General features: G+C 39.4%; 2 protein-coding genes across 2 annotated transcripts in view; one reads left to right on the top strand and one right to left on the bottom strand.

Annotated features, from left to right (window-relative positions):
- The window catches only part of faap100 (Fanconi anemia core complex associated protein 100), an 11725-nt gene extending 6969 nt beyond the window's left edge, over positions 1-4756 (top strand). Inside the window, exons 4-8 of the mRNA XM_015398148.1 lie at positions 838-994; positions 1202-2081; positions 2146-2268; positions 3534-3620; positions 3777-4756. Coding sequence (XP_015253634.1) covers positions 838-994; positions 1202-2081; positions 2146-2268; positions 3534-3620; positions 3777-3893 — 1364 coding nt within the window. The 3' untranslated portion in view covers positions 3894-4756. The remainder of the gene's footprint in view (positions 1-837; positions 995-1201; positions 2082-2145; positions 2269-3533; positions 3621-3776) is intronic.
- A 1992-nt stretch (positions 4757-6748) lies between these two features.
- The window catches only part of LOC107099877 (fascin-2-like), a 14060-nt gene continuing 5388 nt past the window's right edge, over positions 6749-15420 (bottom strand). The window contains exons 4-7 of the mRNA XM_015398155.1: positions 7736-7892; positions 7291-7412; positions 7032-7199; positions 6749-6954 (exon numbers count right to left, since the gene is read on the bottom strand). Coding sequence (XP_015253641.1) covers positions 6749-6954; positions 7032-7199; positions 7291-7412; positions 7736-7892 — 653 coding nt within the window. The remainder of the gene's footprint in view (positions 6955-7031; positions 7200-7290; positions 7413-7735; positions 7893-15420) is intronic.

The raw sequence follows: 15420 nt of genomic DNA, 5'->3' as shown, positions 1-15420 counted from the left end.
TGTATGACTGTATATTTACAGTTCTAACATCTCAGTTTCATAGGATTGCCTATTCAAAGTCCACAGCTAAGTCCTGTTGAGAGTCTAAATAAATCTACAAAGAAAGAAGTTCCTAATCCAATCTAAGTGGGCTTGAGTTCTTTTTGTTGCCTGGCCAGCCAGACGGAGTTAGTCTGGACATAAGTCAGTCCTGTACGGCTAACTGGACCAATCATACTGCAGGGAGGGTTAGTTTATGCTTGCTCCGCTTTCCATATTCCAGCTCTGCTTTTCAGTGACCAAAGCATTCGAGATTGCGGCCACATCAGAGCAAAGTTTTAATGACCCCTTTAGTTTGTCCCGATTGAGCTAGATCAATCCATACAATTCCAACAGCTGGCTGTTGTAAAAGCATTTCGTCTTAAAAAAGAAGTATTTCTGCGTCTCACCCGTTATCTGATAGTCCTAACCTGTTTCTCTGGGCTTTGTTAGTCTGACTCTGATCCGCCCTTTGACTCGGGCTCTACTAGTTCCTTTCAGGATTGATTCACCAAGTGTACAGTGTTAGTTAGTCTGACTCAGCAGGCTATTCTTTTTGCAAAGAGGATTAGATAAACAAATAACTCTAGATTTGCAAAATGGGTCAGTTATATTTATTAGAAATTTCAAAACCCTTGTAACCTTTCTCTTGTCTTTCCAGTTATTCATCGCCTTGCGTTCCTTTTGTGAACATGTTACACAGCTTGATAAAATGCAGAAAAAAATAATATTCTCAGGCTTTGTACTGTTGGTATACAGCACATTGTATTTTGCATCCCCCGTGTGATGATGACCAGTGGAGGTATTTCTCATCCTTAGGTGAAGCTCAGCTGCTCAGTTTATCTGTCAGAGGTCAACTGTGGAGGATCAGTGTCCCTATTAAGACACGGGGGGAAGGTTTGTCCACGCTTTGCTCCTCACAGATTGGCCGCAGCGTTGGAGATCTCCTGTCTGCCATCGGTAATGTCTGTGAAAGGTACAGAAACTGAAGGAGATTACTGTTTTAGATTGATGTGCAAAACAGAGAGATTTTAACAGGATGGAGTATTTGACCAAAAAAAAAAAGTAAAAAGTTTGGCTAAATATCCACCTCATGGTTTTAAATGTGTTGCTTCAGTACCTTTTTTGTGTTTGTGTCTCAATATTCTCAGACCAGATGTGTTTTCATTCTGTTTTCCTTCAGAGCATCTGTGCTGAAAACCTCCATTGGATCTAAAAATCAGATTCTCAAGCAGCTGAATGAAGTGATTAATATAAGCTTCCTGCTGACGGACAGTCCTAACCCAGAAGATAAGCCTATCAGGTGTCGTGGTTTGGTAAGGTGGAGCCGGCTGCTTGACAAAGACTCCCTGGATCTCACGTGTTTCCTGGAGAATTTGAGTCCCTACCTCCTGGAGCGAGGTTGGACTCTGAGCGTCCTGCTCCACCCTCTGTCCAGTTTTCCGAAAGCAGGAGAGGGAACCTGCTCTGCAAATTACTCCTTTCCGTTCCACAGTCTGCATCCAGGGGACTCTTTGAGAGTATGTGTGCCCGTCATGGCTGCAGGTGATGCATCCATCCCTGTTACAGTGACCTGCTCGCTCATTTTCTCCCTCCGGAGTTTTCTGGGAGGAAAAGGAGAAACGTCCTTCTCTGGTTTACATAATGGCTGTTTCAGTTTGCCCTTAAATACACTGATGGTGGACTGGCTGCACGCCCTCCGGATGATTGGCCCATCCTCTGCGCAGAGCACATATATATCACCATCCAACAGCAACCAGGCAGATGCCATCCAGGCCTTTATAAGCTCGCGGCAGATGGGGTGCAGAGAAGGAGATGGGTCTTCCAGGACAGGGGGGTATTCTGCCACTGTCCGCATGTCATCAGACTTACTAAGACTGCAAAGATCCAAAGACCCAAAGTTGGCCCCTCAGAGGTCCTGTGTCTCTTTGCTTGAGTGGCTGTTGTCTGAAAGTTGTGGTGGAGTGAAGATTGGCCATAAAGAAGAAAAGATGGACAGAATCAGCTCTGTGGTCTGTGGCCGTGCACCAAATGAAGCCCCAATTAAACTCACTGCAAAAGAGGTAAATATTAAACACTAGTACTCCACCGTGCTGCTTCTTGTTTAACTTTTGGCTCCGCCTTCAGGTAAACGTAGAGGAGGAGAGTTCTGGGAAGGAGGAGCCCCCGGTCAGTGTTGAGATTAAGGTTGAGAGCCCATCGGCAGCAGCTGTCTGCGGCCTGCACCACGCCGTGCTGCTTCGCATTCAGGTAAACGCCTTCCTAAACCTACCTTATTCTCTAATTACTCCTTCCAGGAGACTGCAGAACCAAGATTTCAGATTTGCCAGATTTCTAGAACCTTTTAAAGAAAAAGTCTGGTCACATTCAGAATTCAAACTTGTGAAAGGACTTTAAATATAAGATTATGAAAAATAAACATGGATGTCTCCAGTAAAGCACATTCAAATGAAAGTTACTCTTAATTAAAAACATTCATAATTTATTCAACAGTATGTTTATTAAAGATTACTGCCACCTACTGGTTTGTGACGTCACGGTGCGGTATCGGCTGTTGAGCAAGTCTCAGTGCTGTATCTGGTGTTTGTCACAATTCGCTTTTATCCAAGTCATCTTGAAAACATTCTTCAAACTGATTGCTACATATTAACGTGTGTTTTCTCTGGCTAAACGTTCGATACAATCCTGGAATATGAGTAAAACTAGCAGCAGTTCAGCGGACTGGATGAATGAACGGTAGCCGCCAAGCGTGGGTGACGTCACACACATGCCGCTTTGTTTTAAGAAGATATAACTATAAAAAAAATATAACTCTGGATGTCTGGGGGACAGTGATTGGCCTCCATGTTCTGAATGCTGGCGTACCATAAAGAATAAATGATGAACAGTTTAGTTTGTGCCTTCAAGTCGTTGCCCATAGGAAGACGTTACTGGATATAACCTAACAGAATATCTTCAGAACGGCTCCAAATGATACTAAACTCATATGGGTTAGTAGAACATGATGAAATAACGTAAAATCAAGGGCAAAATGTGAAAAAAAAAAAAAAAAAAAAAACGGCGTTCCCCTTTAAGAAAACAATAATTTATTTAGATTTCCATGTCTTCCATGTCTTGGCTCTGATTTGAAGGCCTGCTGTGTTCCTGCCTCCATTTCATCTCTAATGTTCTCTAACGAACCTCTGAGGCCTTCACCCAGCTGCTAAATTTAGACCCAGATGAATTGGCACATAGATGGGCTCTTTACTAAATAAGTGGCTTCTGGGGGCCAATTAGTTCTAGTTGATGTTTCATGTTTATGTGTTTTTAACTGTAAACTGATAAAACAAAAATGTTTTCTTATTGTAATAGAACCGAATAGAATGATGAACTAAAAAAAGAAAACCAGATGTCTTTTTTGTCTGTTTATTGTCTAAGTTGTATAAATCTGTTCTAACACCTCTCATGTTCTTGCCTTATATGTGGTATAAAGACAAGGTTTGCATTTTAAGAATCGGCTCTGTTCTCTTTCATAGACTCTGCTGCAGAAAGCTCCTGAAAAAGCCTGTTTCTCTATAAAGGAAGAGAGTTCTGGTTTGAGACAAACTCTACAGCGAGCTGAGGTAATTACGTTCACATATTTCCCTGCATTTAGCTCTTCACTTGCTTTACTAGTCCTGCAGCAAGATGGTACCAAGTGATGAGCATCATTAAATTGGGTATTTAGTCTTTTCCCACTCTTCTATGAAGTCTTTATTTGATCCTTCTGTTTCTTTCAGTCTCAACGAGGTCAAATCTCAGAGGCGCTGAGTGTGGGCATGTCCTCTGGGCAGATGCATCAGATTCTCCTCAGTGTTTACCAGCAACTCAGGGACAGTCCTCTCCTCATAGTCTAACACCTACTCAGCTGCCCTCGTTCTTGCTCAGCGTTCAGCATCCTGATGATGAAGCAGCATTCATGGTTCCTAATGATCCTCCCTGTAAACACCCGTTAAATGCCTCTTGATCTCCGACAACAGAGGATCCGGGGCATGCCTTCAACCTTCCACCTATTAGCTGTGCTTTGGGACAGCATTCATGCATTTTGAATCTTTGATGTATTCATTTTTAAAACCACATTCTTCAATATATTTGATTGGATTTTAGGTGTAGGAAGTTGGAAGGCAAAAGATCTACAGGTTCATAAGTTGTTTTTTTTCTTTCTTTAAATTCAGCTGCTACCCTCTTCCTTAGAGGTATGATTCTTCATTTTTTTACACCTTGAAACCGTAGAGTGCAGGATTCATAGCTGTGGATCTCAGTAGCTCATCCAGAGGAAGAGCCTATTGGCTGCTCCCTTCCAGTTTATGTTAGCAGTAATCTTGGTATGTTTTCACTTGTCCCATACTCTGTCTATTTCTAAATGCTTGAATAGTGACCCTTTAGTTTGCTGACCCAACTCTGCTTTGAATCTCTTTTTTTTCCCTGATGTTCTATATTGAAACTCTCATGCCTTCACAGATCAGCTAGATTTATGCTAAGAGGAAACTAAAAACATGCTGTTTAACCATTAATTAGAATCTAAAGACAATTATTTGTGTTTTGTTGGACAAACTAAAGATTTTCTGGTGTTATGAAGGGAAATTAGGAAAAAAATATGTCCACACCAGTTGTAAGTCTTCATGGTTTTTGGCCTGTCTTTTAAACTCTAAATGTACTTTTTTGTTACTATTTAAAAGTTTGTTGGATTTTGTGTTTAAGTCTTTTTTGATTGTAAAAACTGAAGGAAAAGAAGAAAATAAAATATATTGAAAAGAACTTTTCTACATGTACTTGATTGTTTTTCAGTTCCTTAGAGCTGGAAGACATGGATTGATAAGTTCCCTGCCTCTGGCGATAGAACGGCTGTGCAGACACCTGAAATTGGCGCACAATTTATGTATTCTGATCGAAGAAGAGTTTCGTACTGAAACCTGACTAATCTAAAAAATTTGTTGTAAAGGACTACAGAGAGCATAGGGAGTATTTATTCAGCAAACTGTTCATCCACAGTCTACATAGAATCCATATGGAAGCTTGTGCCGGAGCTGTGATTGGCTGCAAAGTTGAAACCCCGGATCGGTTTCCAGGAAGAAGATCCTTCACAGAACTAGGAAAACACGAGCATAACTTTGGGTAGGATGAAAAGCAATTGAACTGAGAGACGTGTGGGAGGAGCCAAAAGAGAACGTACATGTGATAAAATATAAAGGGGAAGATTTGAATATTTACTTGTTTATACAGTCAAGAAAAAAAGGTCATAACAGTGATAATTACAGTTAGTGAGATTTAGGGTTAGCTGATGCTGTTTAGTGAAGTGGACGTTGTATGGATGTTTTAGAACAACGGCAGGACACTTGTACATGATCGCACGAAGACATGTTCATTGTATAATTTCAGGATTTTCAGAATCTAATATAGAGACAGAGTTTGGGGAAGAAGAAGACGATTCCTTCTTTCACTGAAGCTATTCATGTTTACAGGCTTTCCACTAGATGAAAGGAGAGGCAGAGAAATCAATAAACATTATTTGTTACAACAAAACACCAGGACAGAGGTAAAAAAAAAATCCATGCAGGGGTCTCTGCACCATGTTTAGCCTTCACCTGAACTATTACTTCTATAAAAGTTTCACAACAAGCAAGTTTCAGTTGTTGTCAGGTCTTTGCCTAATCCTGTCTGAATATTTGACCAGTCTTCCTGTGATAGAACTTCACATCAATGGACACCAGCTAGGAATAAAACTGATTTTAATTTATGAACTTTATGCACAACAAACATTTACAGTCTCTTACATCTACAGTTCAAAAAGCAAAATGATAGACAAGTCAAGGTGAGGAGTTTAAACTTGAAACCTTTTATGTTAGGCATGGTGGTGGTGGTGTCATACTTTGGTTCTGCCTACTGATATGCATTAGGTTTGCAAAAAGAAAGAGTTGTGATGGAATGAAATTCTTTAACTTCCCCATTAAATTAAGCTGGAAGGTTTAAGTTAAACAGTTGGGCCCTGGGATGATTTAAAAATATAAAATCTAGCTCATAACCGGTTAGGAATAAGACACAACACTTGACCTCTTTTGAAATGTATAAACTCAGTTTAAGGTCTGGGTCTTTGTGAGGAAACTAATTTCTGAAAGGGATGGTTGTCTGTTCTGCCAAAAGTCAGTCTGAAGCTTCATTTCCCAAATGTAAATTGAAATGATAAAACTTTTTTTTCATTGATTCTGGTTTTGATAAACATTAAACTTAGTTGTTATAATTAAAGGACATCAATATGCATAATTTAAACTAAATATTTGACATATAAATGTATAGTGATGGTAACTTCTATACACAACTGGATGTCAGTAGCTGCAATTATTAATATTGAAGACAAAAACAATTTAGTCTGTTTGCATCAAAATACGCCCACTTGTGACTGAATGTATTTATTTCCATAGTTTCAGACATGACCTGGTGCTTATGCATCACATCTACCAGAAAATGATCGGAAAGTATAACACCAAACAAAGTTGATCTATTCTATGTTTGAGGCTACAAATGTGAATACTTTTGTTGGTTGAATATACTGCATGGTCAGTTCTCCCTTTTTCTTCACCTTCTATTTGCATATGTGAGTCTCTATTTCAGCTAAATGAAAGGACAACATGATGTAACAATAGGTGTTAACGATTTTACTTATTAGAGGTGACATGAAGAGTAGGGTGTTATATCTGCTCCACATTAGTTTGACTCAATACTCCCATAGAGCAGAGCTGCTAAGACTCAGTCCATCTCCCTTGAGTGTGCCCCCCTGGTCTCCACGTAAGTATTTGCCATTTTTGCCTCTGATAGCGAGGCGTCCGCGCTCCAGAAGCTCCAGAGTGAAGTCCTCTGGAGCCTCACCATCTGAGCACACCAGCCCACCACTGTTCACATACCAGTACCGCCCATCCACACCTGTAACATCACAAAAGACAAGCAGTTAAGTAGAGAAGCAGCAAGTTGGAGACCAGAAAAGCAGTTGCATTTGTGACCTTTAATATGATAAGCTCCATTGCTATACTGCAGGGTGAAGATGTCATAGACAGATCTCCCAGCATCCAGCGTGTTGGAGTTCTTGTGGTGGCAGATGAATCCATTAGCTCCTCTCAGGATCAGCATTGGCCGGTTGATCAGTTTCAAAGTGAGCTGCTCATCCTCACCTGACAAACATTCAAAAAACACATTTGAGGAAATAAGCAGAGGAAAGGGTTTAAGGAGATGAGGTCCAGGTTTAAAGAGGCAAAAGGTCACCTATAGCGTCACTGACTGCAAGCAACTGGCCGTTCTTCTTGGTGCAGATATATTTGCCATTGCTTGCTTTTATTGCCACCTTGTGGCTGAGCCATTCCACTGAAAACATTGTATCTGCAGATCTATGGATAAAACATAATGGATGCTTGATTTGTCATAAAATATGAGTAATTTGAATTTAAAAAAACTTGCTGCTATAATGCATGAAAGCATCTAGCCATTGTATTACTGGTCATTCTTACCAGAAGACAAGAACTTTATTCTTTAAGTGGTTCTTTTCAGACATCTATGCATTTTCATTTCTTATAATAGCAATTGATTGCTCATCAGGGCAACAATTTACTATCTCTTGACTTCTAGTATTGGTGCAAAATAAAACTGTCACATGCAAATGTTTGCTGTACCAACTTTCCCTTTGTACACCTGATACGGCAGATCCACTCACATTTCTGTGGCAGTGCTCTGGATGCCTCCATGCGCCACCACAGCCCAGTAATACCCTTGGCTGGTGCGGAAAGTGCACATCTTGCTTTCCCTGTCGATCTCCATCTGAAATGTCTCCATGTCAGTTTCATCTTCTTGATTGGCGGCGAGGCTTACACCTGGGAGGGTTACATTAAGGAAAGAAACAACTTTTTAGGTTGGCTTGTATTGCCAGCAGTAGCCAGCCTACTCACCTGGTCCAATTAGCAAATATCACAGGTAATCTGATATTTAACTAGAAAACTCTAGTAAGACATGTCTTTTTCAGATTTAAATACTGACTTCCAAAGTAATGAAAAATAAATGCAGTTCGCAGAACTAGCTAATAAGAGTTTTTTTTTTTCCATTGGAACATTTAAGAAAATATGTACTTTTAGTTGGAGTTTTATTGTACTTCTTACTTACGCCATAATGAACTTTTTGAAGAGTTTCAGTCTGGCTTTAGAGCTCATCATAGCACTGAAACAGCTCTGGTGAAAGTCACTAATCATATTCTCATGGCCTCAGATAATGGACTTGTATCTGCGCTCGTCCTGTTGGATCTCAGTGCTGCATTTGATCCAGTTGATCATAATATTCTTTTAGAAAGACTTGAATATTTTGTTGGAATTAAAGGAACAGCACTAGACTGGTTTAAATCTGATCTATCTGATCGAATTCAGTTTGTTCACGTTATTGACAGATCTTCCTCATGCTCAAAGGTTACCTGCGGAGTACCACAGGGATCAGTGCTAGGACCAATTCTCTTTACTATATATATGCATGTCTCGAAGAAATAAAAAACCTGGATGGTGTTTAACTTTCTGCTTCTGAATGCAGACAAAACAGAAGTTATAGTCTTTGGACCAGAGTCTTTGAAAAAGAAGCTGATTAGCCAGTCACTTCATTTGGATGGGATTAAACTGATTTCAGATAATAAAGTAAAAAATCTTGGTGTTGTTTTTGATCAGGACCTGTCATTTAAATCCCAGAGGTTTCTAGAACTTCCCTCTTTCATCTGAGGAATATTGCAAAAATGAGAAATTTCCTGTCCAGGGGTGATGCTGAGAAACTAGTCCATGCTTTTGTTACTTCAAGGCTGGACTATTGTAATTCTTTACTATCAGGAAGTCCACAAACTGTAGTTAAAAGCCTTCAGCTGATCCAAAATGCTGCAGCCAGAGTTCTGATGAAAATGAAAAAGAGAGATCACATTTCTCCTATCCTGGCTTCTCTTCATTGGCTTCCTGTTAAATCCAGAATAGAATTTAAAATCCTCCTTCTCACATATAAAGCATTAAATGGCCAAGCTCCATCTGATATCAGAGATCTGATTGTTCCTTATGTTCCTAATAGAGCACCCCTGGATGGGGCCGCCTTCTACAGCTGCTTCTTGTATCTCTGCTTCTTTTTCTATGTCTGCTTCTGTCTCCTTGAACCCCAGTGGGCCTCAGCAGATGGCCGCTCACACTGAGCCTGGTTCTGCTGGAGGTTTCTTCCTGTTAAAAGAAAGTTTTTCCTCTCCACTGTCGCTACAAGCATGCTTAGTGTGAGGGATTGCTGAAGAGTCAATGAGTCGATGCAATCAGCTGGTATGATCCAAACTGCTTCCCTTTAATGAAAGAAACTGGATTAGAAAGCTTAGGAAAAACTGGGCAATTCCGGAACACAATAAACTAAAAGGAAACCATCTAGAATGAAGTCCCTGAGACAAAATTAATGCTTAATGCTTAAAATTAAAGTTTTCCCAAAAATGTACCCCCATTGGTAAGATAAAATCCAGTTTTATGAGATTATGAACAGGTGAAGAATAAGCTTTTCAGCCACACTGACATGTGGTATTCTTAGAGAAATCAAAGTAAGGCCTTTAAACTGAAAAACACTTGATTGTGGTGGAACCATGTTATGGTGAAAGATCTTGAATCTTACTCTAAAAGAGTGACAGATAGCAATCCCATTGTTTATATGAATGTTTTTTTTATTTTACGAAACCAAAGCGCCATCTCAAAATGATTATTTCCCCTCCAAAGAAAAGACCTTTTTCTTAACTACATTAAAACGGCATTAGTTAGCTTGCAGTCACGCCTTTTACTTTATTGTAGTTATTTTCAGCTTATAACCTTGATGACGGAGCATACCAATCAGTTCAACTTGGAGAGACTCAAAGATTTTCTTGATATGATTGAGGTAAGTTCTTTGGGGCTTGGACCCCGGCAGAATACTTGGTGCTGCAAATTGACATGAACTCTGATGAATACTTTAGGAAAAGGATTAAAGTAGCTTTTCCTCCATGGTATAGGCCAGAGGATGGATGACACTGAGAATAGCCTGAAAGTGAGACGGGTGGAGGTGGGTACATGTTCATCTGGTAAGCAGAAGATCCTGGATGAGTATTAACTTCAGAGGGAGTGCTGTCCGTATGTCCACTGGTTGGAACTTTAAGCATAGCACATTGCAGGTGATCAAATAGAAGCTGATTAGAGTCTTCCAGGTTAAATTTGCTCTCCAGCTTCATTTATTTGTTAGACTTTTTTTTTTCAATCAAACATGATTGATTCTTTCTCTGGGGTGGTCAAACTTTCTGCTGAGAACAGATGTTATGGAAATGCAATGACTATAGCTTTAGGTGAAGCTTAAGTGGATATCTGTTTTGCACGGTTCAGAAGTCAAGGGCATCAGTCTCCCAAGAACAATCAGTACATGATATAAAGAAAACGTATGAGTTCCCATGCATGTTTTTGGAGCACCTATTAAGTGATAGCAAGATATTATTTATTATTCTAAAATGAGAAAACAAAACATAATGGCAAGTTTAGTGATAGAGTGCAATAGAGATCACAGAGGGAGCAGACTGAGTGATTTGCACCTTAGGAAAAGTCTCACTTAAGCAAGTCTCTTGGAGAGCAATTATTTTTCATCTTGCTTGCGTAGGCATTGGACATAAACACAGATGTTTCTGGTGAAATATCTGTAACACCCTTCCACTGGTGTGACTTCCTGGTGCAGGAATAAACAGGTAGGTTTATGATCAATCTGTTCTTCTTCAATTCATTCCAGTTCATTTCTATAGCGCCAATTCAAAACATGTTGTCTCGGCTACAACAGCGGCTATTACATTTGTGGAAAATGTATTACATTTGCAGAATTATTACTTTAAAAGCTGCATATTTTTTTTTATCACGTTTCTGGTTTATTTCATTTGAGGGCAGTGTTTCATTTGTGGGAGTTACTGGGATATTTTTTTTGCTACATCTAGAATAAGGACAGGTTTCTTTGTTGTAGTAGATAATGTGTTGCTATTTGGGATGTTGGAATAATTATCTATTTGCCTTGCAATTATCTTCAAATTTAGTTTTACGTTAGATTTTTCTCCCTCCCCAAATATATGATTGCTCACTCCGTCAAAAGAAAAACAACCTTCCAATTCCCGGAGAACTGTCTGCTGCCAAAGAGGTTACACAAAAGATTTGACTCTTTTGAAGCAGTCCTTTCCTTAAAGAAAGGAAAAAAGAGTTGCAGAATACTTTGTGAATATGACATTTTAAAGCAGATGCTCTGCCTTGAGTAAAATGGTCATGACAGTGTTAATCCAATTTTTTAAAATATTCTTCTGGCCATTTGAAAAGAGTCTGCAAAGATAAACTGAGAAGAAGGTGTGATATGTGACAAGGATGTCATGCTTACTGAGCTGCTGGGACAGTTTAATCAGATCCTATTCACACCTAATAAATGAGGTATCATTAGGTCTTACAGCTGGTTAAATTATCATTGATCTTAAGTGCATCTGAAGCTCAAATTTAAGCCCTTCCACTCCATAGCTACGCCTGGGGGGCTTAGGACTCCCATTCTCTCTCATCTCAACTCAATGTCATGCTTAGTCTACCTATTCTATGTGTCTATTTCACACTAATTCAACCCAGAAATGATCTTCAGACAGCGCTCAGCTGGGACCTTATAGTAGCTGTCTGACAGATGAGACAAGAGGAGACAGTGAAAGGAAAGGTGGAGGAAAAAGGAAATAGAAACTCAGAAAGAGGCGAAAGGATGTGCCCTAATCCGAGTTGGCATAATTATATAGCATTGTTGATGACCATCTTAGAAACACTTGATGAACAAGAAACGGCATAAAAAAAAGGACATGACACGTAACAGAACATATCAATACAATTACAGCTGCTTCTGAAAAACACAGAGATATTTACAATAGTATCTCATATCAGATCAAAGCCAAGATTTAGCTCCCCTTCCTTTGGTTATCCTACATACCAGTCTGGAAGTGGGGCAAACTAATCCATCAACAATAGTTGGCTCTGACATCAATTATTAATAGTAAGCCGATGCCACTATTCCTGCATCCCTTATTATGCTCACTCTCTCGAGCTTTTCATCCATCACCAGTACACTTTCCTTTGTTTAGTTTTTATACTTGGGCTTTTTATATGAAAGTGTTAGGACAGCCTGTCTTTTTGAAAAAAAGTATTTTACGGATTTTACACACAGTCTTTTTCCATATGGGTTCAAGGAGATCAAAAAGGTTATTGGAGGCCAGTGAATGGTCATTATGAGACCCAAAGTTGCACATTGCATAAAGTGAGAACCAACTTAAAGCATTCCTACATTAAAAGTTAATATAGACTTCAACATCTTTATCTGCTGCTTTTGTTCTGCTTTTTAAAAGCCAACAGTCTTAAGCCCAGATTATCTTGCTACAAAACATTTCCAAAAACTGGACTGAAAGAGAGATCATTTATAAAACTTTAATGATTGGTATTGAGCTTCTGTTACTGTTTTGCTATATCACTGTGTCTTTGGTGCATTCAAAACCTGTGTCGCAAAAAAAGAGAAAAAATATGCATAAAATAATGAGAAGATAGCCTTTACCTTAAACGTTGGACACAACAGGCAATATCTAGGACTTTTAATTTGCACCCTTTTTATGGTACAAAACATTTTCACAACTAAATTCAATTTATCATGGTCTTAATAGTTAGAGATCTAATTATTTTTTACTTGGAGTTGCTCTAGTTATGCTGCTATAGGCTTAGGCTACTGGAGGACATGGGAAGCAAGTTTCCCCCCTCTCTAAATTCTACTTGTAATTTCCAGTTTTGCATCATGTGCAACTCATTTCTAATGTTCTCTCTGCTCTTCTTGCCAAAATAGCAATGGCCTGGCATGCCATCTAATGAGCTCATTATGCTTGATGTACAAACGTTCCACGCAGGAAATGAGGCACCTTACACAGCATCTGCAGAGTTTATACCTAGTGTGGCTTTCCCAATGTTCTGGGGTGGCATGTTCAGCGCAAAGAGCAACCTGATCACACCACACTTCATGAGGAAGTAGAAAATAACCATTTACAGCTATATCAAAGTCTGTTCATGCTGTTCAAGAGTGACAGTCATTCATTTCCTGGAGTTATTCCACAATCTGTTGATAGTGATGATATTTATCAGCTAAATCGCACGATGTCTCTAGATGTTTAAATTTGCAAACCCTTGGTGACAGGAGCTAATTCTCGCTAACCATATTCTCCATGTGCCTCCGCCCGACTAGTTAAGATTTTTTTTTACAGTTGCTCTGTGCAGAAATTGCGTCCGCATTGGGTTGGAAGGGGCGTGGAAGCCCAAGATGACATAATTTGGCCGTGCAGACCTTGAAGACGCATCAAACAGATGCATCAAAGCGTCACTTCGTTTTTTGTCAGATTGGTGAAGTATTTCCACCCTAGGGCGCAAAATTGTTTGCCTCCCGTTAAATGTTGTACATAAGCAGTAGCTCTTGCTCCTGCAAAAGGTATTGGAGAGCTCTGGGCGCATGCTAGGTGCGCCCTGAGGTGACAGGAGCTGTTGTCACAGTTTTAGTGTGGGTGATTGACAGGCCGAGTCGCAGAAGTGAAATCCCTTAAAAAAGGTACCAAGAGAAGCAGGAGGTGAAATCGTTTGGACCTGAGCAGCCGAGCATCAAAATTAATCAGCAGTCCAAAAACAGATGGAGACGGTACACTCTGTGTTTTTCCAGGACCTGGTTTAGCTACAAGGCTTGACTAACTGAATGTAGCAAGGCTTCCGCTTTATTCTGTTGCCTTGACTGCCTACCTCCTTTTTCAAATGTCAGCATCTGACCTAGCATGGATTAAGGACTGATTTAAAGCACCTTTTAGGCGAAGAACAATGAACACTCTGAGATTTACATGGAAAAAGTGCACTTTTTATGGATGTTTGTTAATTTGCATAGTTGCTATTAAATAAACACATTCTCAGAAAATAAATAGTTTTTATGAATCAAAAAAATATAAAGCTGCATAATAGCTTTTCCATTATTAAACTGATAAATTCTTGTTTTTTTTAGGTTTGTAACACATAATTGGACAAAACAAAAGCCTTTAGGAGCGACAAATTAACGTACAAAAAGTAAACCTGTGCATGAAATTATGTTTTTTTTTATAAACTGTTTTTATAATGTTTTTTATTGTTGGATATCATATAAATATACTGGTGTGATAAGTTAGTGTCATTGGTTTTTGGTATACGTCTATTCAGAATTTATAGCCCCCCTGGAGAAAACTCCACTAGCCACCACTGCATTAGCTCTGTCGTCAAACTAGCTACAGCTGGTTGCAATCTTAAAATCTTGCTCAAACACCAATTGTAAATAAACTTGTTCCTAATAAATATATGAATTTAAAATAGAACTCATATAGAATTACCAGTCTTACTGTTTGCAGGTTAGATTATGGGGTTAGAGTTGGACTCCTGAGGCAGAACGTTTTGGCTCCAGTTAAGAGCCAGCTTGGGTTTCTGAAAGCAGACTCCCCACTTCACCCTCCGGGAATGTGGGCCAACTTAATCAATAATTCAAACCACCTCACCACTCACCTCAGCTGGATGGCATGATTGTGAGTGGTTGAGCTTCGCAGAAAATTGGCTTTTGTTTGGGAATAATGTTAGACGCGGAAAAACAGGAAGACAGGGAGGAACTTGAATCAAACAGTTATCAGCGTGCAGGAATATATAAATATTATGTTGAAAGGTACCAGAACAGTTTGATTTAAACAAACCTACTGATACATTTTAACTTAGCTAATCAGTTTACAGTCTTTGTAACCAGTTGGTTCTTGCCTGAAGCTACTGTTGCCATCCAAGAACAATATGAGTAAGAAGAGATTCCTATACAGTGCACAGGGTTGTAGTAATCTAAGCCTGCAGGCAAGAATCTGCAGTCTGGCTTTGGTTGACATAATCTAGTATGCTGACAAGGACTGTTAGTCTATCCTAATCTACTTCTAAATCCATGAGTCATAGATTTGATCAAAGAAATTCAACCGTACTTTTGAAAAGTAATTACTAAATGAGTCATGTGATGTCATATCTAAACACAGATCAAATAACACAAACTACATTGTAACCACAGCTTCTCTTGGCCTCACTGACAGAAGCAAGGCTGTTGTACATAGGCATACGTAGTAGGCAATGTGGGTATAGTGTCTAGCCTAAAAACACAACAACACATAGCTGGGGATGGAACCGACAACCCTGCGGTTGTAGGGCAAACCCCTGCATCTGAAGCTGCTGATGCCTTATCTGTGAAAAACAGATGTGTCACAAAAAGCATTGATCTAAACTAATAGGATCAGAAACAGTCACCATAATTATATATTCTTTATTC

Source organism: Cyprinodon variegatus, unplaced genomic scaffold (genome assembly GCF_000732505.1).
Source record: "Cyprinodon variegatus isolate N-32 unplaced genomic scaffold, C_variegatus-1.0 Scaffold915, whole genome shotgun sequence".
NCBI classification, from domain to species: domain Eukaryota; kingdom Metazoa; phylum Chordata; class Actinopteri; order Cyprinodontiformes; family Cyprinodontidae; genus Cyprinodon; species Cyprinodon variegatus.
Note: the sequence above shows the minus strand (reverse complement) of the source record. Positions and strands in the feature narration are given on the sequence as shown.